General features: G+C 38.3%; 1 protein-coding gene across 3 annotated transcripts in view; it reads left to right on the top strand.

The window, feature by feature from the left end:
- Nucleotides 1-6,587: 6,587 nt before the first annotated feature.
- fign (fidgetin) overlaps nucleotides 6,588-26,257 on the top strand; it is a 40,119-nt gene continuing 20,449 nt past the window's right edge. Inside the window, exons 1-2 of one of the 3 annotated variants that reach the window (XM_060877351.1) lie at nucleotides 6,596-6,730; nucleotides 24,616-24,739. In XM_060877351.1, coding sequence (XP_060733334.1) covers nucleotides 24,667-24,739 — 73 coding nt within the window. In that variant the 5' untranslated portion in view covers nucleotides 6,596-6,730; nucleotides 24,616-24,666. Of the gene's footprint in view, nucleotides 6,731-7,604; nucleotides 7,740-24,615; nucleotides 24,740-26,257 lie in introns of those variants that run through there. The other 2 variants (XM_060877353.1, XM_060877352.1) reach the window with 2 other exon arrangements.

Here is a 26,257-nt window from a genome sequence, read left to right as displayed (position 1 = left end):
TAAAGGATAGACTGTCCGCACCGATTATGATTTCTGAGATGATGTTTGATGATCAACCGAAAACAACTTGTAGCGCCCATGTCCCCACATTCTTATTTAATATTAAATTTAAAATGGATCTGCTGGTAAAACAGAATCAATATCCTGCTTTCTGTCTAAATTGCATTTCCAGCCTTCTGTGCCTCATTCGGAATAAACATTGCTATTTTATTATGACTAACATCATTTTTTCATGGTCATTGCTTTGTGCTATTTAAATTCAAGTTTTTGAGACTGTAAGATGCCTGACTAGTGAAGGGTGCTGTGTTTTGTTTAATATAGTGTTCAGTTTGTACTGGATCCATGGTCAAATTAGATGTTTGTTTGATTGTTATGTGCTTTTACATTGCTTTAACATTTAAAATATTAGATACACTCAAAAGAATGGCTGGTAGAATATCCTCATGTTAGTACAGGCAAGCAAAAAGTAAAGCTCCTTTGAGGTTGGCATCCTACATTCAAGAATTTAGCATGGAAATGTGTATACATAAATGAACTCATTAAGTCATTTTTGTTTCTTTTAGTAATGAGGTCTAACAGGAAGTTTCTATAACAGGAGGTTATAAAAAAAAGATGCAGATTGGTTCTTTGCTATTAATAAACAAAAAATTAAACTTCAAAACCCCACAGGAACGCATATCCATTGTTCTTCATGTTACCTTCTTTATTGCCTCCACATTTGGGTTACACACCTGGACAGAACCTATTAGTGCTAGAAAGAGCCATTCTCTGATGGGTATTTTACACAAACTGATAGCAAAAAGAAAAAGAGAATTCATTACAGATTCAGGTTTAAAAGCCCAAGTCACCACTTCTTTCTGTAAGTGTTGTAGCACTGTAAAAAATGTTCCACTGAGTTAATGCTAATTCAAGCTCTGTTCATTTTAACTCGGCTCAAGAAAGAAAATGATGTAGCACTGAACTAAAGTGGAATGCCTGTGGACAGGTTTAATATCTCTTCTGAGTTTGTGTGTGGGCTGGGTAGAAAGCATGGAACGTTCTCCCTCTCCAAACCGCTTCCAGCTTTATGAATCCACGCATTTTTAATGCCCTCACTAGCTGTCTTCGGCACCAACAAGACCATGTCACTTCTAGTTTCTCATTTGACTGAAGTCCACCGCTGTGTCCGTCCACCCAGGTGGAATTAACTGTGTTTGTATTGCAGGTAAATAAGCCATGCAGGGCCCTAATACAGCCAGGAGCCCAGCTGTGGCCAAACACCGAGCCCAGCGAGTGGAGCGAGGAAGAAAGAGTGGGAGCTATAGTGAGACCTAATCAATCAATGCCAGATTACAGCTAAAGCCACTTCCATACCCATTAAAGGAGGACAAATGCAGAATTGCAGCTGAACAACTTCTAGTTTTAAGCCAACAGTGGGACTTCCTGGTTATTTATCAAAGTCATTGCTGGTGAGCCAGGCAGCCCGGCTGTGCGATTGTTGTTCTCAGCAGAGAGAGAAGAGAGAAGGAGCTTTGCTGAAAGGCCTGTTTATGCCTTCAGCTCTGCCGCTGTCAGCCGGCTGGAATTTACTGTAAATCACATTGCTTTTATTGCAAGATTTAGTAGCTTATCCTCGGTGGGCTCTATTCACTTCGAGCTTGTCCCCATTAGGATGTTAGCCTGAGACCATAAAGGGATTCAGCTACATATCATCATACAATGTGAAACCAAACCTTTCATTTTTCTCTCTCTCCCCCAGCCCACCTTCATTCCACATCTCCTCTTTGTTGCTTGCTCTTTATTCCCTCCTTTAAGCCTATTCTTTAGCAAAGGCTAAGTCTTATATCCAGACTCAGAGTGGCTTCAGTGTCCCCCTTGTGGATTGCCACTATCAGTATTTCCTTTATTTCTATTAACGGCTCTTGATGGATTGCTCTTGTGTTATTTATACAGATTTGTCAGAACATCAACTGTGCAGAATCTCAGGCTTATTTAGAGTACAAAATATTATGACTGTTTTTTTGGGGGTTTTTTTACCTTGCAGAAGCAGCAGCTACAGTGTCTCCAATTACTGACTACAAAATCGGAGTGATATAAAACTGGATGTTACTCTGGAGACCAATAGATTAATATTTTATTAATGTGAAAATTCTGCCTCTGAATAGAAAAATAAATGCAGGCGGCACAGAGCATTTAACAGCATCATGTAAATATCTAAAAATAAAAACAACTTTTTACAATTAAAACACACTTCTGTTTGTTATACAATAAAAAATTAAAATTCTAAATATACCATGCCTTTATTTCAACAGCTTAAAAGAATATCGTTACTACCATATTTTTAACACACTTTTTTATTAAATAAACTGATAAATAAACTTAATATTGCCAACATATGCAGTTGATTCGGTTTCTATGGTGACATTATTTACCAGCAGGCAGCACTGACTAAATTTAGTTGGCAGAAAGCAAGAAAAAACGTTTAACAACCATTCCAAATTATAGACCAGCAAAATCAAGTCAAAGACAAAAAGCTGTGTGTTTTTCAGCTACATTTAGTTACTAATTCTGCACTGCTGCAAGTTCCGTTACTTTAAGCAACTTTATAGCTAGCTGAACATAACATATACCAATTTTAAATGTAGCAAATGTTTTGCTAATCTAAGCAGTTATCCAGAAGGACAGAGTTAACTTTAAAAAAGAGTTGAAAGTGAGATTTGTGAGACTATACTAAAAATTATTCTATTAAATGGCAAACAAAAAGTATTTAATTATCAAAAATATACCTATATACAGTAGCTAGTAGACAGCTATCATGCTATCAGCGTTTGTTAACAGATTAACAGGCGATATTATGTTAATGTGATATCTGTTTTTTACAAGCTACTGTCAGTTTATAAATATTCAATCAGACTAAACAATCCAAATCAATAAAACGATCAAATATAACTATAGATCTAGATTTCTCTATTTATACATATCTAACAACAATGACGTATGTTATAGAATCCTTGGCTATAACGTTTCCCTCCTAAACAGAAGCAAAATTAGACTGATGTAGATATTCAATTAAAGGTCTTTATGTTGGATAAAGTTTGTCATACGGAAAAACTGAAATTATCTTGAAAGGTCAGATAATGTGCTTTATTGGGAAATTGTTGTATTGGAGTCTTCTTATGGTTTGCACTATGATGTGTGTCACTTGTACAAGATTTACAGTACACATAACAATACCAACAACATTTCATTAGCGGTGCATATAGTTTGTATTAACCCTAAAATTTTCTTAAGACTACAGGAGAGAATCAAAGTGATTTGTTCCCAATGAAGACAATGTATTCTCTTCATGGAACGATAATCTAAAGTGTTAGACATTGCATGGCTTTTTGTCCAAAGCACACGTTTACCATGGCAAGAAAAAAGCCTGGATGAAGTGATGGGAGATGACAGAAGAGTCTGCAGGCAGAAGGTTAAAAAACAGCATGTCACGTGACTGGATAAACTCCTAACCTTGTTCCTGAGGAAACGGACAGTTTCAGCTTGGGGGGTGGGGTGGGTGGCTCGGGGAACAACCATGGCAACACATTCCTATCAAATTAGAGCCTGATGCACAATGTACACAGCTCCGGTCATTACTGCTTTACTGGTTCGACAGTTGAAATTTATTTTGATAAATGCTGTTCTTAATTATGGTTTTACACTCTGCAATGTGAGTAAACAGCAAACAGCTAGTGTTTAATGACTCAAATTTTTAGGTGAATCACATTTACAAATGCTATGTGAAATGTGTGTTATGGGACTAATCATATGTATAACCCTCTAACCATTTAAATCAGATTATAAAGGTAATTCACTCTTTACCTAAATGACATATTGACATTTTCTAAAGCATCATCTTAACTCTTTTATTTTTGTTGTAATCTTTTGTATTTTTTTTTTTTTTGCTTTTCTCATCTTGTCTTTCTACAAATATTTCAGACAAGCAGGCAAAAGGAATAACTGCATGCATCAACATAAGCTGTGTGCATGAGTATGAGTGAAGGTCTGTGGTGAACGATAGGACAGAGCACACACACACACACACAGACACACACACACACACACACAGTGCCGGAATATGATTGTGTGTGTGTCTGGATGATGTGTGTGTTGACGTGCCGTAGCAAGAGTTCAGGGAGGCAGCTGAGCAAAATAATTTAGAATGTCCTGCCTGCTGACACAAGGACAAAAGGCACAGGGAGAACTTTCTCATATGTGGCTGCGAGACAATGGCGGAGGCTCGGGCTGCACACTCCACAGCGGTTGTTTTCTTGCTGACCTCTCATCCTCAGAGTGATGGTTGGAGGCAGCAGACAGCCGTCCTCTCCTGCATTTCTCTAGCGCTGCACAGGTACAGCAATTCCAGCGTTGATGAGCAGCATTTTCCTCCACTGCCAACACTTCAACCTGGAGATTAATAACTGTCCTGATTGCATCTACCATAGTGGCTGTCCTGTTTCACTCTCCCTTGCTCTCTTGTGCCCTCTCTCTCTCTCTCTCTCTCTCTCCTTTTCTGTATATTTTCCTCTACCTAATGCTTACTTCTTTTCTTTTGCCATCTCTTTACATATCTGCTATTCTTTAATTCCCTAATCATAGCCTGATTTCTTCCTCTATTATTCTCATTCTCATTTTCTTTCTCTCGCTCCACTCCACTAGATTTCATAATGCAATGTAGGTATCCTGTCATATATTTTTGGTTCAATTCAACACATCCACATTGTTCCAATACAATGAACACACATCTCTCCTAAAAAAAAAGTAAAGTGTAAAGTTAAATCAAAATTAGTTTGAACTGTAAAAGGTACAGTAGCTGGACAGTGACAGAAAGATTATTACCTTGGACTGAGGAGGGCACTCATTTGTTAGAGAGGCCCAGATGGACTGGAGGTGGGCACCAGGAATCCTCTCTGGGCTTGAAGGCTGAGCTGGAAATGGCTACTGAGCTCATGAGGGAGTACTCAGGGCCAGATCAATGCATCACTCCAAGGCCTGCACACACAAAGCATCAGAGGCATGTGGAAACATGGGTGACATGCTTTACCAATGCACACCTTCACAAACCCAGGTTTATTTCTGAGAGCTGAAGTAGTGGATAAACGTCTGCAGGAAAAGAAAGGCAGATATATGGACTTGTGAGGTATGAGGTTTAATCCATGACTATCAAAAAAAAATTATGACATACTGTATGACAGCCAGACATTTCATGTAATGACATCAAGTAAGTGTGATTATACATATTATGCCCAAGTAATTTCACTGATTACTCTAATAAGGAAAGGAGATTGCAGTATTCTCTAGTGATGTCTGGCAATCACAAACACAGACAACGTAACTGCTTATTGATCCACAGATCATAGTTGCCGCAAGCTTTTTTCCCCCAATAGCTAGGATTTAGGCACTTTACATAGTCTACATGAGATTAAGTATATCTCTTAAACTTCCAAGACCCAGTGGTAGGTCTAGACCTTCATTTCATACTCTTAACCACATACCTATTACTATTGATTTTTACAGCAGTTACTAAATAATTTAAAGTAATTAATGCATAATATGCTTTAGAATGAATGTCTGATTATCAGCAATGGAGCATGAGTGGTCAAATGAGGTGGTTTCCTGTTAAACGTGTGCCTCATTTTCAACATTAGCCACTGTATGAATATCTTTCTGTCAGTGAACTGGCTTGTCATTCTAATAGAAATTCTTTATGACAGTTTTAACAATAGGATGCGATAATGTCCCGACCTTGGTGAAAGACGTTTTGAATAACAACTGATCTGCTTTTATCAGACAAACTCCTGAAAAATATATAATTTACCAATACTTTCAAGAACCTTGAATTGAATACATGTATGAAATGTGCTGTATAAACACATCTAGTTTGCCTTGCCTTCTGTATCCCTCATGTTTTGTTCATTGTTTAGTTATGTTATGTCCATTGCTGGTCCAGAACATGACTAAGTCACAGCTGTAACATTTATTTTAAAACATTCCTATTTATGATTGTTTTCTAATGGCAGGTATATGCGTGTGTAAACGTGGGAGGACAAATAAGAGATAGTGTTTAAGTGGATCATATTATAATCACAAGGAACGTCTTCCTGGTAATAAAATGATGACTTTTAAATGTTTGGTAGTACTAGTAGAAGTGACTTTGGAATCGTGTCACCTTTTATGATGGGTCGATCAGAAACTTCAAGTTATTACAAACAACTGATAAGATGACAGTCTAATAAGATGTAAAGTAGAGCTATGATGTTTAAGGTTTAAATTAAAATACATCCACTTCACTTCTCTATAGGAAACATTTCAAGAACTCTGCTATTATCAGTTAACTCATTCAAAGGCAGACAACAGAAGTAAGAAGGTAAAAAGGAGTTCTTGTCTCAGTGTGTAGGAGTGATGGGAGTGAGTGAGATGGCACTGGGTTTGGACATCAACGCGTCCCCGTGCGCGCGGCCCAAGGTTTGAATTTGGCTCTCGGCTTCAGGGCGCATGCGCAGTGAGCAACGTGCTGTGCTGTTGCACGGCGCAGCTGTTTGGGGTTTGAAATTCCAACATGGCAGAGGCAGTGGTCAGTCTTCCCTTTCACTAACTTGGAATGGTTTCAGATCGTCAGCACCCGCGCGTAGCCCAAGCAGCCGCCGTCCCTCCGCGAGCCTGTCGGATCGATGTCGCTCTGACCTCCGCCGTTCCCCGGTTACGCACGCAGGTAAGACTTCAGCCTGCCGTTTCAGCCGCATAGCGACCATTTACAAAAGCGCTGGACTACGGAAGAGCGCCTTGCTGTTTTCTCGCGTAGTACGCCTTTCCAGATAGGATCGCTTCCATGCATCATCATCATCATCATCATACCCCCCCCAAAAAAATATGCATGACCAAATATCAGAGATTGAATTTTTCTGTTCCAAAATATGCGCCTTTTCCCTTTGCGTCGGTTGTGAAATGGCAAAGTTCGGAGCCTCTGAATGATAATCCAGTTGCATTAATCATCATCGCGGCGTTTCCAGGCTGTGATGAGAGAAAGTGCTGTGACTTTGGTGGTGGGGTTGGAAGTGTTTCAGAGTAACTTTCTTGGCTAAAGGGAAGTCAGTACATGGCGATAGCTTATGTGTCGGCTGAAAAGTTTGTTATGCGTTTTGGCTACGCGAGCGTTTTGCGTTAAGGGCAGAACTGAGAGGACCTGGTGAGAGAGTGGTGCTAAATCACAGCGGGCTTTTAACTCAGGTTTAAGATAAAACCCCAGTATTTAGTTAGAGCAGGAGATTCGGGGACAAAACTGACATGAGCTTCATGCGTGTGGTGTTTACTCCCCACCTCTCTCTCTCTCTCTCTCTGTCTCTCTCTCTCTCTCTCTCTCGCTCTCTCTCTCTCTCTTTCTCTCACACACACACACACTCACACACACTCACACTCACTCACACACACACACACACACACACAAACACTCTTTCTCTATCAGCTCCCCAGTAGCATTTTGTTGCTGCTTTTGCCTTCTCCACCTTAATATATGCATGTAGGTTAAATGAGTACCTGATGAAATAAAGCCCGTCTCCCCACCCCGGGTTTACACGGTGAGGGGAAATCCGATAGCGGAGAGGAAAAGTGGCCGCGCTGAAAAAAGCTCCGGCTTTTGGAATTCCTCCGGCTCTGCTGTTTCCTCCCCCCCGCTTTCCCCTGCTCTATCCCGGCAGAGATGATCAGTAGCACCGCTCTTGATGGTACGTTTCTTTCATTCCATCTCTTTTCTTCTTCATACAGCAGCATTGTGTGTAATCTTACTCTGAATGCATGACAGTTTTAAATGATGATAATATCTGTATATAGTGACACATTACCTACCTGTTTGTGTGCCTTACATAAAGCGTGTTTTAGATCCGATAAGCGTTAAAAATAAGTTATTTATCCACTAAAGCACTGTTAGAAAAGAAAGCACTAAACCACATCTCTTCATATAAATAACAACAATAATAGCCAACAATAATAATGCATCAGTAACAATTATTCTTATTCTTATTATCATTGTTGTTGTTATTGTTGTTATAATTATTATTATTATTATCATCATCATCATCAAGTTATTAAATTGTATTGTGAACGATCATTAATTTCAGTTTCAGTGAGTCTAGTTTTTTTAATATACAGTATATATATATATATATATATATAATATTTATTTTTATTTATTTATTTAAAAATTGGAAATTGTTCCTCTTCATTATTAAACTCAATTTAGTATTTCAATAAGATCAATCAGTAAAGTTAACTTATATTCACTCTTGGTGCTTATTTTCATCTTTAATATTTTAAACATTCTAGTCTTCTTAAACATCTGGAGCAAAACAACTGAAAAATGAGAAATGTAATATTACATATACTCGTAATTAAAGTATTAGTTTGTGTTGAGCATGTTATTGTGTTTGTGGTAAACATTTGCACGTGTTATTGTTTATTATAATTTTTTTAAATATTTGCATTTATCCTGTGAATTAGTGTTCCTTATTGTGGTGTATGTGTGTGAGAAAAGTTTGCAGGGCAGTTAGCTGAATTCGGCTCCATGCATAATGCCATGTTGTTTCCTCCATCAGCACTGCAGGATAGAGTGTGTTCTATACATGTTCATACATTACACAGATGTATAGTTTTCTAACCAAGAATAAATGTTAGATTTAGATCTTTAATTACACCTGACTTTAAATAGGTTGTCTTATTATTCCTGCAGATGTTCCTTATCGCATGTCAGACTTAACTGTCCACAAATGTTTTGCGTCTGGTTGCGTCAAACAACATAGCACTGTTTGGTTGTAATTCAACAACATACTGTAACACTGTTGTTATATTTAAAAAGTCAGTCGAGCAATGTTCCTTTTCCACAATTTGTTAGAATAATTGTGGACAATGTTAACCACACATCAGTTGCATGCTTAGATTAACACCATTAACCAAAGTTTTTTTTTTTCCTGAAAGTGTATTTTTTTGTAACGATGAAAAATCAGTTCATGTGCAAGCGAGCAGCATTTGCATTTAACCACACAATTAAAACACTTTCAAGTGTGTTTTCAACTACTCTTTATCGCTGAGGATCCATCAGTAGGGAAATTTACATTTACATTTAGTATTTTAAAGTCATTTTTTTGTAGTGTGTTCTTATCAGAATGAAAATTGTTCATGGCTTTTTTTTCCCCTGTAGGTTTTCTGTATTCTTTGCACGACAGAACTGTTAAAGAGCATGCGCGATTTTTTTTTATTAGATCTCAGTGGTTTAGGGCAGAAGTGGCCTCATTTAAGCTGTGGTAGTTTGTGCAAGTCTTTTCATCCAGCATGAACGTGAAGTGATTTGGACAGATTTTAGTCTCAGTGTCTGAAACAGTAAAGGCTGTTGGTCCGGCTGATTATTTTAACACAGTGAGTTGCGGACATGTGGAAAAGCTGCGGTGGTCTCACATACTTCTTATTTGACCCCAGGTGCACCTATCAGCATGTTAACCAACTTGACAGCACTGTTCACTCTTTATTGTGTGTGTGTGTGTGTGTGTTGACATGAAACCTCATGTTGAGTTTTGTGGTGTGCTCGATGACAGATCCTGACCCCTCCCCTTTTCAGCACCCTCTTTAACTTGATGTGTTTGGAGTTGAGCCATACACAACTTTGATCTTATTAATTAGTTTAGATTCTATACATAACATTGGTTATTTAATTGTTAATTTTTTTTCTGATTTAAATCAGATTTTTTATTTTTTGTATTTTTAGAATGCTTTTGTTTAGTTTAACAAACTGCGCTTTGTGTGAGGCATTATATTAGAGTTTAATGGCCACACTATCAATTCACTATATTGCTACTTTATATTATTATATATTTAGCTCTTTTTTATACAATTAAAGTATGGTTGAATTGCTAAGATATCTTTAATATAACTTTAAATGAAAAACTGTTGCAGAGAAAATTATTCATACTGGAACGGATACAAATGTAAATTTTTTTTTCATGCACTGTTATTTGTTTTAGGGGATTTGTGAATTATGCTAAAACATATTTTCTGGAAATTTGGATGATAAATGTTGTAATACCAGCTCCAGTTCAAGTAAAATTGAATCATTGATCAACTGATTCAATTTTATGTAGTTTTCCTCAGTGTGAATTTGACAGGTGTACACATGCGTGGCAAGTGACAGAAGTATCGTGGTGTAAGGAAGTCATACTTTTTTTTCACTGTTATCTGGTACGATTATAGTCTCACACACAAACAGATATTTTGCAACGTTCCCTGCAAGTGAACAAACCAAACGTGTTTAATTTTGCTACGTCTCATGCATGTTCTTTTAAAGATCCCACAAGTGGAATTATGGAAATTTGTGTTTTGTTTTACTGGTTTCACTGCACTTTAATCTGATATTTTAGCTTCCACAAATTCACTGTGACACACACATTACCAGTTAACTCCTACAGAGTAAGATTTCACTCACTAGGTGAGTTTGTTAGCTGTGATTTTCTACTTCTTTGTACTCGTTTGTCAGTAGTTTGACTAAAACACCCTCAGTGCTCTATAAAATCTGGCACAGTGTAACGGGTTGGGTGTCTAACCGGCCCAGTCCTCTTGGGATTGTTTGTATAAATGAGACTGACAGTTTTTATCTCAGTGTAATGGTGACAATTAAAGGAAGCTGTAGAAGAAGTCGGCTTGCTGCTAGACGAGCACCTTGGGGGATCTCAGGGCCTGTTTCAAATTGATGAAACACTCATCCGTACAGACGGATACATTTGTCAGTCTCTGTAACAAACCTCATTCAGTCCCCCCACCCTTCTTTATTTGAGACAAAAGCCTGGCTCGAATGAAATCTGTAGTGGGTTGTCATCTTTAAGCAAATATGTTAAATGTTGTCTTGTGTGTTTTTCATCAGGAAAACTGAGGAAACCCCTCAGGGAGAGACACATGCAAATACAAATCCCTGTTTTTACAGTGAGAACACCCCCCCATCTCTCTCTCTCTCTCTCTCTCTCTCTCTCTCTCTCTCTCTCTCTCTCTATCTCCCTCTCTCTCTCTCTCTCTCTCTCTCTCTCTCTCTCTCGCTTTCTCCCGTGGCAGCTGGCTGTGTTATCTTTGTGCGTTTCTGAGAGTGCTGTCATTTCTCTCGATGATCTAAGTTGGGGCATGTTAGAAAGGAGCTGCAGCTGTCTCTTGCTATACTGAGAGATGTGTATGCAGAGATGAAGGACCGCAAATCCTTGACATGCTCCCTCTGCATCCCCCTCCCCCATCACACACACACACACACACACACACACACACACACACACACACACACACACATTTGGACACATATTGCTCATTGGATTGCCACATCTCTCTCTCTCTCTCTCTCTCTCTCTCTCTCTCTCTCTCTCTCTCTGATTGACAGCATATGTGAAGGCATGTTTTTGAAATAGATATTTTCATTTATCCATGCTGTATACAGACACCTCAGCTCCTGTTTGCATGCTGTCCTGAGTCATAGAGCCAAAGGGAAAATACGGTGAAAATTCCACATCGCTGCTCTAAACGACAGTCACACGAGAGAGAAAAAAACCCAAAAACATCAAACAGTCAGCTTTGAGTTATTAAATGTAATTTGTCCAAAATGTGTCAAAGCAATGGGTCAATATAGATAAATTTAAAACATAATTTTGCTATATTTATATTTTTTAGCTTTAGCTTACCTAAACAGAAATCTGGTTGGGAATATGGCTGCAGTGGGAGCGTTATGAGATTACTGTAAATAGCGTGTGCAGTGATTTATTACTCCACATGTCCTGGACTGATGAGTCGACTGACTGTGTTTGTCCAACGTCTTTTTTTACTTTAAGAATCTTCATTCGGTGCTGAATGCAATATAGTGCAAAAAAATGCAATGCCTGGAACAGCAGGATAAGACAAAAACGTGAAATAGTCAATACTCAAGTAATGACCGAAATCTGTGAATAAAAGTGAATACAGTTTTATTAGTTCTTTAGCTAATTATTTTTCGCAGACAACTTGTTGAGGGTTTTAAGAGTGAACTGCTTTTGTGGACATGAAAAATAGGCGATATCTAATCTAAGTTTTCTTTTTTTTTAATGCCTTCCTGTCATAGCTGCTAATTAAATGGGGAACTTTCACATCACATATCACATATTTAAAAAAAGCTAGAGAGAGAAAGAGAGTGTGTGTGTGTGTGTGTGAGAGAGAGAGAGAGAGAGAGAGAGAGATACTGGATAGCATTTTTCGATCACAAGCTTGATTCACGAATGCCGAGAGAAACGCTGAAATCCGCCGCAGTAACAATGATTGACAGATGGACGTAAATGTGTTGCTGTGCACACTGGACTTCCATTCATTACAACGCATCGCCAAGGCAACACAACCTGACAGCATCATAACCGCAGCAATCACACTGAGCTGACATCAAGATTTGAACTGCTCACATTCCAGTTTGGTGAAAAAAAATTCTCTTTTATATCCTAGCTTATACAAAACAGACGATTGTTTTTTTTATTTAGAAATTAGGCAACATTGTTAACTGATTTTTGTTTCAATGGTGCTTGATGTGTCTCAGAAACCCGAGTGTCATTTTAGATGTCTACTTCTGTCCCCGAACAGACTAGTGGGTTTATTATTTTGCTCACAGGTAGTAGTCCATGTTCTTGACACAACTGCTGTGGTCCATTTGAAGTGAACACAACATATGTCCTGAGTGCTGGGTTTATTTTCCCTTGCTGTGTGAAACAATGAGCTGCCCTTCACCGGATCTCTGTCTGTCCGTGAAGCAAAGCGACGCTGGTGCGTCTGCTGGGAAACGCTTTCGAATATCTGATCCCCAGGTGGCCACAGGGAGGTTTAGTCATAATACGTTTAAACTGGCCTTCTACAACATTCCCCTGCATCCAGTTTTATACGAGCAATTAGCATACCCCCAGTGACAGGAGCGGGGACGTCTACTTTAATCACTGACGTCTTCATTTCTCTGTTTACATTCTAATTAGACATGATAAACTTCCTTATTAACGGGCTCCATGGAGGCAGAATTTTATGCTTTTTAGTTCAGGGACATGCAGGTAGACGCAAACAGGGAAAGAGACAGCAGCGCACCTGTTAGGAGGTGGAACATATTATTATTATTATTATTATTATTATTATTATTATTATTATTACTTAAGTTTGTGCCATTAGAAACAGTTTAATTATTATCTGTATTGACTTACATAAAGAATTTAATTTATTTATTTGTTTGTTTGTTTGTTTGTTTGTTTATTTATTTATTTTTTTATTTTTTTATTTATATTTATTTGCTTTTGATGGATTATCTGTAATTCCTGCTTACAACGATCACTCAGGTACTAAGGATTTGCACATTATGGTCGGCAATGACATTACAGTCTGGTTCTGAATTTTTCTGATAGCCAGAGAGTGAAATCAAAGCAGTTTCAGGTCTGATCAGAGGGCAACGTGAATTTCTTTTGGTGCTTTCACTTAAGGTAGCGTTTTCTTTTAACCCTTGCTCTTGTGTTGGTGGTCACCTTTTAAATTGTTCCTAGCAGTTTTGCGGAAATTTTCGTGCTGTTTGTTGCTTGTTTGGCCTTCTCTAAATTGTGAAATTGAACGATTTGATCACAGCTCTGGCAAGACCTGCACCACAGCAGAGCGACAGTTTGTATAGAGTACAGAATATCAGCGGTGCAGATGGATTGTCTGAGGCCGTCTCCCGCTGCACCAATAACGTGCTTTTATCACTGAACAACCTTGAAAAATGAGACGTGCATTTGCAGTCCTCCTTCACCATGTGTGCTGAGCTCTCCAGGAAGGATTTCTTTGGCCACTGATGTGAAAAGATAATGTAAAAAAAGTCACCGTGATAATCGCATAAAGATCCACAATACTTGAAACGCTTAGCCTGTAAAAATCTGCAGGAAAACCAATGGGTTTTTTTTTGTTGTTTTTTTTTTTATGTGCACTCAAAGTTCTCTTATCCAAATAATATATGTGAATAATATATCTGGCCAAATAATATATTTGAATCCCTTCATTTTCTTCAGTGCTCTATGTCCTTGATATATGCGGGTATGGAGGGTTTTAATTGAGTAAAATTGTAAATTAGTTCTTGTCCCTTACCGTCTAAAGGGTGCAGTGCAAAAAGTCACCTGTTTCCTTCCAGCAAGCGGAGCGTGCTTTTATTACAGGGTGTTAAAAACCCTTCTCTCCTATTCATTTATTTGATGTTTCTTGACATTTAAATTCATCGGAAGCCTTGTAAATTACACAAAGACATGGGGAAAAAAACATGGCTTCAGAAGATCAGTCATTCTGAGCTCAGCTTGGAGAGCGAATTATATCATCTAATGAGAACATAAAATTGTAATTAATGCATTGAAATTAGCCTCTGAGAAAAATTGTCCATTGATATGCATGACAGAAAACATTCATGTGCTTGAATGTGAGCGCCAATATTTTGGCTCCCTCCTCCCACTGGCAAGAAAAAAAAAAGTAAAATGAAATCCTTCAGGAATGATGAATTGAGTCATCACGTTCAGCAGCTAATTGTCTCAAATTGATATTTTGATGTACTACTAAAGATCACATAAAAGCAGTTGGATCTTAATTAGTATGATGATCATAGGGAGATGTGCGCGATTGGCGCGGCGCTCCTCTAACTTCCCAGCGTTCCATTCATACTCGGTGGGGGCCCGACGGGCTGGCAGCTTGGCACCATGCCAGGGATTGACGTAGAGAAGCTGGGCTGCGATGGAGAGGTGCTGTGTGAGGACTGTCTGGAGGACTGAAAGGCAGAAGCACACAGAAGCTCGGTGAGACGAGTGCGGAGGAGAGGAATGAGAGAAATAAATGTTGGTAAAATGCCATGAAGTTTACGGTGTCAGGCCTACAGAGGGGGATCGGCCTGAAGCAGGCAAAGCCTCACAGGGAGGTTAGTGTTTAGTATCCACCAAAAGTCCTGAAATGCTCTGAGCCAGTGCTATCCAGCTAGAGCTGTAGGGCAGCAGGGTAACCTTTGGACTGGTGTACGCTGGTATTTGGATGCTGTACAGGATGATTTCAATGTATTTACTAGAAGAATAAATGTGTAAGGAAATGTTATGGAAGTAGCATGATGGAGCCGGATCACTTCAGTATATTTGAATATTTGAGGTTAGCTGTTAATAAGTTAAGGAATTGTGGATAAAAGGAGCTGTGGAAACTTGTAGCTACACACTTGGCCCCTTGTCTGGCTCTCGGCTCTGACTGGAGGCTTCCAGTGTTAGCTGGTGGGGGAGGCAGCCGGTGCTAATGATGAGCCGTAATGTAATTATCTCATCTCAGCCGTCTGTGGAGCAGCACTTTTCAGCTGTGGTGCTCACCGACATAGCGCTGACCCTGACTCACCCCGGCTTTTACTGCTCCCCTCCTCTCTCTCCGGTATTACCCCATCGCCTGCTGCCTTAATATGCAGCCTACGTGGTGCTGTTTGGGCCGATGGGGTATGCTCCTGTCCGTGTCAGGATCAGCAAAGCTGCTAATAGATGTGCAATAAATTACATGCAGTTTAGAACATAACTTGAGGCTCAGGCATTTTTGAGGCTCAGGCATTACTCCTATGTAGAAGGTGCTTTAAACAAGCATTATGTCTTGTATTGCAGTTATATATTATGGGCTCATGGGTTTCCAAAGTGCTGCAGAAGGAAGTTCATCATTGTAGAAAACATGAGCATTCATGACACATATAAAGTTTGAAACCCCCTTAAACTCTCGGCTGATTTTCAGTTATTTATCTTGAGCTGTATAATTAAGTGGATACCATGAACATAATATAAAAGGTGTGTAGTTATGAGAGAAATTTTAGTCTGGATCTGTAGATGAATGTAAGTTTAAAGGATAATTTTTTTTTCTCTTGTAATATGTTATAAGAACATTTCTTACAGAGCGATATGTAAATATGAACAGTTCAAACTTATTTTATTTATGACATTGTTATAAGGTTCTTTTATAGAATTTAAAAGTCTACCATTGACTGAAAATTATGAATGAAAATATTTATGGTTTGGTGCCATTTGAATTAGCTTTAATGCACATGAATTATTAAAGGCAATCTGCATAAGAGAATGTCTGTGCTTGGGGGGTGCTCTTCATCCATGTCCTCCAGCTGAGCTAATTACAAAGTAAATATGCATTTGATGAAATTAATTGTTGTGAACTACACTATTTGTACATGCATACATACAGTATATACGCACACACTCATATATATGTGTGTGTGCATGTGTCTATGCATGTACAAGTAGTGTAGTTCACAACAATTAATTTGACCAAATGCATATTTAGTTTGTAATTAGCAAAGTATTATATATATGATATACATACACATCAACACATACACACACACTGCCACTTCAGTGCTATATATAGTATTGTGTATATTTATTAAGAGTAATTAAGAAGGGGTGTGTTGTGCAGTTTACATTGTCAAACTGGATAGTTAGCGTTCTTCACTGGGGCATTAAAGCAAAATGTTCATTTCTTTTTATTGTATTTTTTTTTTTACTAATTACTTGTTACTAAAGTAAGGGTTTATGGGTCATTTGATTAATATCACTAACATTTTGTTTTAGAGGCCTAGGAAAGGAGAGCTGTAATGATCATTCCCCAGGGACACGGATGGGATTTTATTTTTTCAGAATGTCAGAACAACTGCCCCACCCCACACTGCCCCCTCCTCCAAAGAAAACCATCATAGCCTGTTTTTTATTTATTGTTGATTTATTATTATAATTTTTAAAATTTTTTTTTTTTTTATAATTTATTCATGGCTCTCATGGTCCTCTTCTTTTACTTCCTCCCTTTTTCTCTCCTTCATTTTTACCTCTCTTAAAGAATTACTGAAACTGACCCTGTTTCAATAGTGGAAAGTCAAACCAATTTGATTTCGAATGAGCCTGAAGGCTTCTCTTAATGAAATGCTGACACAACCCACTATATATATATATATATATATATATATATATATATATATATATATATATATATATATATATATATATATATATATATAATTGTGGAGTTGTATATATATATATATATATATATATATATATATATATATATATATATATATATATATATATAAATGTTGTTTTTTTAATTTGTAAAATTTTAATATTGTACAAACTATAAAGTGATATTAATTACAGAACAAAATTGACTATTTGCATGTAAATATATTTGCATTCATCAGTACAGACTGTTTAAAAATGTAAAATAAAAAAAAAGTTTTTCTTTTATTTATTCACACATTATGTCTCACATTTTATTATTTGCACTTATATTATTATTTATATTTTTTGACTATTTCTTTTTTTTTTATTGTGACTATGTTGCTCTGTTTGCTCATTGTGTTCTAAAACAAATGGCTTTGGGTCAGAGTGACATTTTACAGCTTTACTCGCATTAGTCTGTCTTTCACTTTGTCAGTGACAGTTTGTGTATTAAAGTAGTGAGCAGGGGAAATAAAGGGATTTAAATAAATAAAGGCATTTTGCTTTAGTGGTTCTACCCCGTGACACTTGGTGAAAAAGGAACAGATAATTGGGTATAGCTTTTATGCACAGAAGCAGAGCTTGTGTGTGCACATAAAATATTTATTTGTTATTCAGATCATTGTTGCCCTTTAAAAGTTACTTCCCCTTTAAGAACCAGGCTGCAGTAAAAAGCTTGTTTAGAGTGTGGCCTACTTGACGGGCCCTTTAAGTGTCCACATGGAATTAGATTAATTTAAAAGAGAAAGAGAGAATGAGAAAAAAAATGAGCGCTCATAAGGAGTTCAGCATCATTCCCAAGGTTTATGAGGGCTGACGCCTCCTTTGTGCTCATTATCAGCAGAAAACCTTGGGGAGTAATGTTGACTTTACACTGTCCAAAATAGCAGCTCCAGAAGAGAGTGACGCTTCTTGGCTTTGTGTTCACCTGCACCTCTCGGCCCTCGAGAATCAGAGGAAAGGCTGCAGGTGTGAGCTCGATCTGGATTACGGCTCACGTTTTAAATTTGTCTCGAGAAACGGCTGGGCCATGGAACCTGAGCACTTGTTTGGGCGATTAGCTGTGAATTGCTCTATCTATCCCTTTCATCCCTTTTTTATCCTTTTAGCACTTTTGGCCCAGAGAAATATTTCCCCTTTATTCCACACTTTCCCAATATTTCATCCGCAGCATATTTTTAATGTTCCCAAAAGCCTTTTACCTCTTTGTTTCCATTATTCATCCCAAAAGTTCTGTATCTCCGAGGCCGAGGGGTTGCAAAATAATTTTGTGTCCAATGAAATTTATGTGGAGCTAAGTCAGCGCTTTGTGTAGGACTGTGCTTGGTCTGTATGGTAAGCCTGTATGTGTGTATGTGTGTGTGCTGTCATACTGTCACTATGTCCTAATGCCTCTCCAGAGGGATACCTGGCGAAGCAGCGTACCCAAGCAGACTGCCTTTAGCGGGGCACGACGCTGACATCGGCTTCCCGCTGAGACTAGAGGTGTCACTGCATGTATGTAAACCAGTGACAGATGAGTGCAGAAAACACACACTGCTGAGGGAAACTCTGCTTCTCATCTGCCTTCACTTACAACCAGAGCACTGACAGAGCGAGACAAAACAGTGAAGGACTGGGATTTTCAAACACACACACGCAACCACACACACACACACACACAGTCACACACACAGTCTCAGTGCACAGGGGCAATGGAATTGTGGAAGTGTGGCCAGTGGAAACCCAGCTTTACTTAGACGCAGTGATTGAGGAATTCAGTAAAACAGTAAAGACCCGTACAGCGAAACACACAAATTTACGTGATATATATATATATATATATATATATATATATATATATATATATATATATATATATATATATATATATATATATATATATATAATTATATATAATTCTACAATTATTAGCTTTCAGCCCTGATTAAAAGCCAGTTTTGACTTAATTCTTGCTCACCGGCGTGCAGATTTAGTCTGAGCTCTCTCATGAGAAAAGGGCCCGGGTGGTAATTGCAAACGAATGAGGATTTGCCGAGTTGGAGCCTCGGGCAGTGTTCCGGGTCATAGGTCATTGGGGGTCAGTGTTACACTCACGGCAGCCTCACTTCAACCCTCTTTCTCTAGAAATAGAAGCTGCTAAGTCATACCGCTGCCAGAAGCATGAATACATCCTTCCCATTGCCCCCAGGCTGTGTGTTTACACGTATATGTGTGTGTACATGCGTATGTCTGTGTGTGGCCAATGTCAGAATCCTATAAGAACAACTTCTGGTGCTTAAACTAGAAGCTTAAATGCAGATGTAATGAGATACTGCTCCTGACCAGCAGTTTTTGTTATTTTACTTTAAAAGAAAATGCGTGTTTAAAATAAGCATCCACACACCCAAGTAGCACAGAGATAAACACTCTGTGGTTTCTCCACATTGGCTCTGAAGCGTTATGGCTCTTAAACATTAAACGTCTCTGTCTGAGGCTCGACAAAAACAGCTTGACAACAGAGCTGCTCATTGTCTGTAGGAAAGAAAGGTAACATTATGAACACTGTTCAAGGACAGCAGAGACCTCCATTAACACAGATTAGAGACAAGCATAATGGCAAGCATTTAATAAATTCTGCAAACAGAAAAGCAAATCCACAACCCCCTTGTCCTACCAGTCTAGTCTGTTTTTCAGTTCTTGGTTAGTTCTTGTTCTTAGTAATTTATTAGTAATACATTTTACTTTGCGTTCTTTTACCATTTTGACAAATTGTTTAATAATGCTTTTTCAGATTGCGCTCCTGCATGGAGGTAAAGTTTATTGTATTTTTCTGACGAGTCTGAAGCTCTGTTTGAAATGAGCTCATGTGTCTTTACTGGCCTTAGGCTTTCTTCACCTTTCTCTTCGATTTCTGCACTGAAAAATGATATTTATACAGTATAAGGAGACCCTATACGTAAAAAGGGCTTTATTTGTACCTACTTTTTGATTTTCAAAATCATTAATGTGTGCTTATGTTTAAGTAAATCCATTAGTCATCTACAGGAGTGTGTGTTTTTGTTTTGTTTGTGTTTTTTTTTCATCCAGTGGCTTATTTTCAGTGGCTCGCAGTGTAAGAAACCCAATTCTCATTTGAGCAGCGAATGACCTCCCGCTCTGTATATTGATGAGTCGGATTTGTTCCTTAATAGAATTGTATCTAATTAATTAGCTTTTAATTGCGAAGAATACAGAACATGCAGATACACACGCACACTCGCATTCACTCGTTACTTAACTACATAAATAATTGTACATTAATTTTCTTGTAATAAAAGGTGGACGTTTATGAAGGCCTTTTCATGTTTATTTGAGCTGCTGAGCTGTGTGTGCCTGTGTGTGTGGGTGTGTGTGTGTGGACTCACTCTTCCACACAAACTCATTATGCTCAGTGGACCAGCAGAATGCCAGCGAACAGGAAGTTAAAACCTGTTCAATAACATTTTTTTTAAACATTTCATTACATTCTTTAATGACAAACTATGACCATCTTAGTGTAAATAAATGACTCTGATCACCAGAATACTTAGACAGCAGATGGAGGTTAGGCTAATGTGTGTTCTTTATGGGATAGGCGTTAAATTGCATGTCGACTGCTGTGTGCACACTGAGAGGAGGTGAAGGTGAAGGACCTGTTGTATTCATTCATTTAGTTTAGTTTTCTTTTTCTTTGCCTAATCATGACAAATTGACATCGTCCTTATTTTTTTCCCCAGACATTCCTGAATCGCACTTTCTCCTGTCCTTTCTCAGCTCTACAACCCATGCCCCCCACCCAAACCACCCACCCCACCTCTCTTTCCCCCACGACACCCCCCCTTCCTCCTTCCCGCCTCTAGCTGTCCTTCAGGCCTCACTTCAGCGTTTCAATTTACTGCCATTAAGACAGCCAGTGAGCCGCCTTACTTCTCCGTAAACCAGCTTTGCTTTCATCGCAGTCTCTGTCCTGGGAAACACCGTCCAGACACGGAGCTGAGCGAATTCATTTGCGATCTGTTGCAGCAAGGAAAACTGTGCATGATCAGAGTAGTGTGCAAAATGTCAATTCAATATTCATCCACTTAGAAGTGCAGCGGTGCTGTCAGCGACCGGTTTTTTGTCCCGGTATTAGCGCAGCCATGAATGGGCACTGATGCTGCCTTTATGGCTCTTAAATAGAGCTGAAAGTGGTGTGCAATGAACGCTATTAATATTTATTAACACTCTGGACCAGGAGGTTAAAAGCAGCAGTTTTGTTTGGCTGTATGATTTATTGTGCTGTTGATGGACTACACAGCTGTGATGTTGAAGGTTAGACTCACTGCCGTACCCATCACAGAGATTCATATGTCCATGACCTTATGGAAACATCCCAGTCATTTTCGCATGGGAAAATTCACATTATTTATACATCAGTGCATAGACTTGGACACATTGCAAATGTGTTAACGTGATTCTTTTACGTTCTATATTATTGCACTCTATTCATATAAAATGAAGCGATGTATGTGTATGCATGTGCATCATCCGTTTGTGTGTGTGTGTGTGTGTGTGTGTGTGTGAGAGAGAGAGAGAGAGAGAGAGAGATGGATGCTGGTGCTTTTGCTCAGCTGAGCATCACACCTGCATTAGCTCTGAATTATACCTTTTTCCCTCTCTTCAAATCGATACAGCGACGACAGACGAACACTGGCTGCGACGGGTCACTCTGTGAGAGAGAGAAAAAGAGAGAGTGCGAGTGAGAGAGATGGATCAGCATGTGCCAGAGACCTGTCGTTCTCACAGGGAAAGAGAGAAAGAGAGACAGATGAGCCCAGAGACCTGTGGCTCTACGTCTCCATAACACACTGATCCGGAGGCAACCGGAGGCGAGACAGAGGCAGGAGAAGGTTTTAGGTTTTGCATAAGATATAAAATCAGACCAGATTGGAGCCAAGTTTAGACGCCAGGATTGAGCTCACATGACACTGCCAAAAATTGTATAAATGTCTAATGATATATTGCAGTATAAGCATGCACGTCTTCTTAAATATGAACAATAGTAGTTTGAATGCAGCGTACCAGGTAAATAATAGTGCTGCTTAAAAAAATCTGTGAAAAATTGATAACGCTAATTGTTATTAAAAGCCTACAAATTAATGAAGAAAAATTATTTTAAAATAAAAAATGAAAAAATTTGGTACAAACATTATAATTAGACTCTAATTAGCCTCTTCCAGTTAGAGTTTGTAATTGCGTTGTAATTCTGCTGATACCCGCAATAAAAGTGTATTATCACTATATTGATATTATATCATTACTGCGATCAGCCCTAGTGCTTGTGCACAGTACAGTATAGTGTTTATTAATAATTATTGTGATCCTGGACTTGCCATACTGACACTGCACAAGCCTGTAATCTCTGTACGTGAGCTCTACCATGCCTACATGACAGATGCAAATTTCCAAAGTGTTTATTTTGCTCTTAGGTCAGTTTAATTAAAGCCTTGTTGAGATTACTAACCACAGTTGTAGTAGTTGTAGTAGTAATATTAATAATAATAGTTTCATACATTTCATACATAATTAAACAGACAATTAAAAAGATAATTAAAATCAATTAGGGGCATAATAGGAGCAATAGCAGCAATAATATTAAAATTAAATATATAAAAATATACAAAAAGAAATTATATAAAAGAGAGTTTGTGAAAGGAGAGAAGACTAAAAGTAGAAATAAAAGATATGCTCTAAAAGTAAATAAAAGAGATAAAGTAAAATAGCAGAAAGTATAAAAAAGAATTGTTTGTAAAAGGAAAACAAGAACAACAGTAAATGACAGAAAAAAAATAAAAACAGAAAGTAAACAAAATAATTTGTAAAAAAAAAAAAAAAAAATACAGTTATAAATAAAATAAAATACAGTTTTTATTTACACAATTGATTAAAGTTGTTAGAACAACAAAAAGAAATGGTAAAGTAAAATGCAATTTGGAACGGGGAAAAAAACAGAATCAAACCAGAAAAAAATCTCAGGAGAAATCATCAAAAATGTATTCAGCTGCTTTTTAAATTGACATATAGTCCAGTGCAGCAGCCCATATTGTCTATATGTTTGTTGATAAAAGGGTGTACTTATTAAGCGGAGTAGCTGTAGGTCTGCTGGATGATCCTGGTGATGATAAAGCACTCAGTAGGTTTTACAGGGTGCTGAAACACACTTCACTGCCTCCTGTGTGCTGTATAAAGCTCAGATCTGTATTCTGTGATGTGTGCGGCGTGATCCTCTATTTGAGCCGTGCTAGACTGTGCCAGTGGGCGAGCCAATTTCCCATAACACCCCCCTCTGCTCAGGAAAGTTCCCCGTGCAGCAGGGCCACCTCACTCCAGTAACTTTGGCGCAGTACAGTCCAGAGATTTCTATTTCATATTGACCAGAGATTGCTTCAGTTTCCTCATTCCACCTTTTGAGCGGCCCGTGTTCTGAGCCTGACCTTCTCCTGCCACCGCAGTCAATAGTGACCGCCAAGCACCATGAGCTCTAGACGGAGCAATGCTATTTACAGCTGACGACCACATTGTCTTTCGCTTTTGTCTACTGCTCTTAACGCTTAATCGTTCAAATAGAAGCATTATCGGGATTCTTAATTGGAGTTTATTTGTACAGTACTGAAAGACCAATATCCAGAGCGCCCATTGACATGTTTAGCTTTTCCTTATTTATTTAATTCTTCGTTTTCTTACATTTAGCCAAGCTTTATATTCTTACGAACATAAAAGCATCAGACACACCAGTCACATGTTCTGTTTGTTAATCCGCTGCATGTAGACCTGCATGTTAATGGTAAGGAATCAGGGTGTCATTTTGATATACGATCAGTGGCAGTAATTACATTCTGCAGTTATGTACCTTTTCCTGAAAAAAAAAAAAATAAAAAAAAAAAAAGCTTTCCCAGGCAGGGACTTTCAAGAGCTTTGTTCATATATGTGCCAATTTTCTACTATCAACGCCTACCAGTATAGAGTGAAGAGCTTGAGTAGAATCTCGATGTGTGCTACACTGAACATCCTCTTAGATATAAGCCTACTTTTGTAATGTAAAATATGTAAATGACCCATTTTATTTGCATATATTGATCTCCCCATAGTGGCATTTCTCCCACAGCTTTAGTGAAGTGAAACTTATTTGACTAGAAGTTGGCTAACTCATAAATAGACATGTCTTTAAGTTGTGAAGTAGATGGACGAATTTGGTTCCCAGAGGCAGATTGAGCCTCACTCTGCACTACAAAGGATTTTCAATCAGGAGAGACGTAAAAATCAATATAGAGTACCATGGGGCCAAGGGCCGCCCTTAAGGAAAATGTCTGCCTGAAGTTACTAAGGCTAATAAAATCATCTTAAGAAAGGCAAAAATGTAGAACAAAGTCTAGACATTTTATTTTTAATTGTTTAAAATGGTTTTTAATGGTTTTATACTGGGGGTGGTATAGGGCACTCTGCCACATCCTACAGTAATATATATCCAAACTGAATTGCTGCTCTCTCTCTCTCTCTCTCTCTCTCTCTCTCTCTCGATCAGTGACCAGTAGAAGAGCAATGTAAGCAGTGGTTTTAGAACTTGGCTGTACCAATGAGGCTGTTTAAATTTCGCTCAGATATCCAGTACCCACAGAGCTCTACATATTTCATAAGCCACAGGACTGGTCAGTTACCACATCTTTCATTTTTTATTAGTCTATACAAACAACAATAATAATAAAGTAATCATTTATATAAAAGCTGAAAGTGCTACTGTAATTACAATGCAGGTTTTGTTGTTTTGTAATTTTACGCCCATGCATTCCATGAAAGGGAAGGGAAATGGCAGTTCGGCTATGCTGCAGAATGCAACTGTAATTTAAGCATAATAACATCTGTATTGGTGAACCATGTAGAAATGTGTGTGTTGGGATGTATTACATGTGGTCAGGAATTGTTTTATGATAATTGGCCAATACCTGGCCAATTGGCCAATAGAATATTAGTCTTCATGACTGATACCTTTTGTTTCGGGGTGTCTTCAGGTCTGGTTTCTGTTGTTTTTTACTGTCACATCTAGCTTGTTCATTATGGATCTAAATCTACATGTGGATTTCTGTAATGCTGCTTTCTGATATTTCTATTATTAAATTTTATTTATATCAACATTGAATTTAATGTTTTCTTTGAGATCTGTTTTTGTGCTATGTGTGTTTCCATATTATCAGCTGAAAATTCTTGTGATCATATTTAGGAGACTGCAGTGGGTCATATGCTTGTAGCATCTGCTATGGTGCATTATAGCTGCATAGTCTATTTTAAGTAAAACCTTTAAGTGCAGCTTTTGTACTGTTTATTTAAGTAGCAAGCGTTGCAAGGCTCATAGCAGCTGTGCTCTTACTTTACCTGTCCTATACCCTCCCCATCTACATCCCCATCCCACCCTGCAGGTTAATTCTGAACCGAGGTTTCCTCTCAACTAAATTTAGTCTCTTATTTTAATTCTCTTTTAGTTCCAGTGAGAAATGTAAATGACTGTTTGGGAGTATGGGAGGGATGAAGGTGACAGGGCTTTTCACTTGCTGAGTGTGTTTTTGTGCTTGATGAACAGTAAGCAGCAGAGAGCACAATCTAGCAAAGCACTCCAGTGACTCTGACTGCAAAATGCACAGGCTGCTAAGTAGCCAGAGTGTAAGAATTCATTAACCACACACCATATTTTTATCTGTGACATATCTAATTTTTCAAGAGGTGCCTTTTCTCACAGTTGGTCAGAGCTAAATGTTTGACTTGTGTTCAAGTGCACCTTTCATCTAATCAGAAATAGTTCAGCTGCAACCACCCATGTAGAGTGGCAGCTTTGCATTTTATTCTTCTGTAAACAGAAATTTGCACAAACAGCACAGTGGCGCTTGAATGGTTTTATTAATTACATCAACAACATGTTAACAGGAATCGGATTATCCCATGCAGAGTTTATTTTTCCACTTCACAATCACTTTTGTTGTGGTGTGTGTAATGGAGGGTGAGTGTGAAGTAATCACAGGCCTGAATCGGACCACTGAACGAGGTAATGTGCTCATTTGCAATGGACCAGGTCTATTGGTTTGTAATTTAAATGACTGCCTGCTGTCTTTGTATTTACTAGAAGAGCAGCCACACATACTGTACACATACACGTCACATTTGGTGGAGCTGATATC

This window comes from Tachysurus vachellii, chromosome 8 (assembly GCF_030014155.1).
Source record: "Tachysurus vachellii isolate PV-2020 chromosome 8, HZAU_Pvac_v1, whole genome shotgun sequence".
Taxonomy (NCBI): Eukaryota; Metazoa; Chordata; class Actinopteri; order Siluriformes; family Bagridae; genus Tachysurus; species Tachysurus vachellii.
The sequence above is the reverse complement of the archived record's forward strand: the minus strand, read 5'-3'. Positions and strand labels throughout refer to the sequence as shown.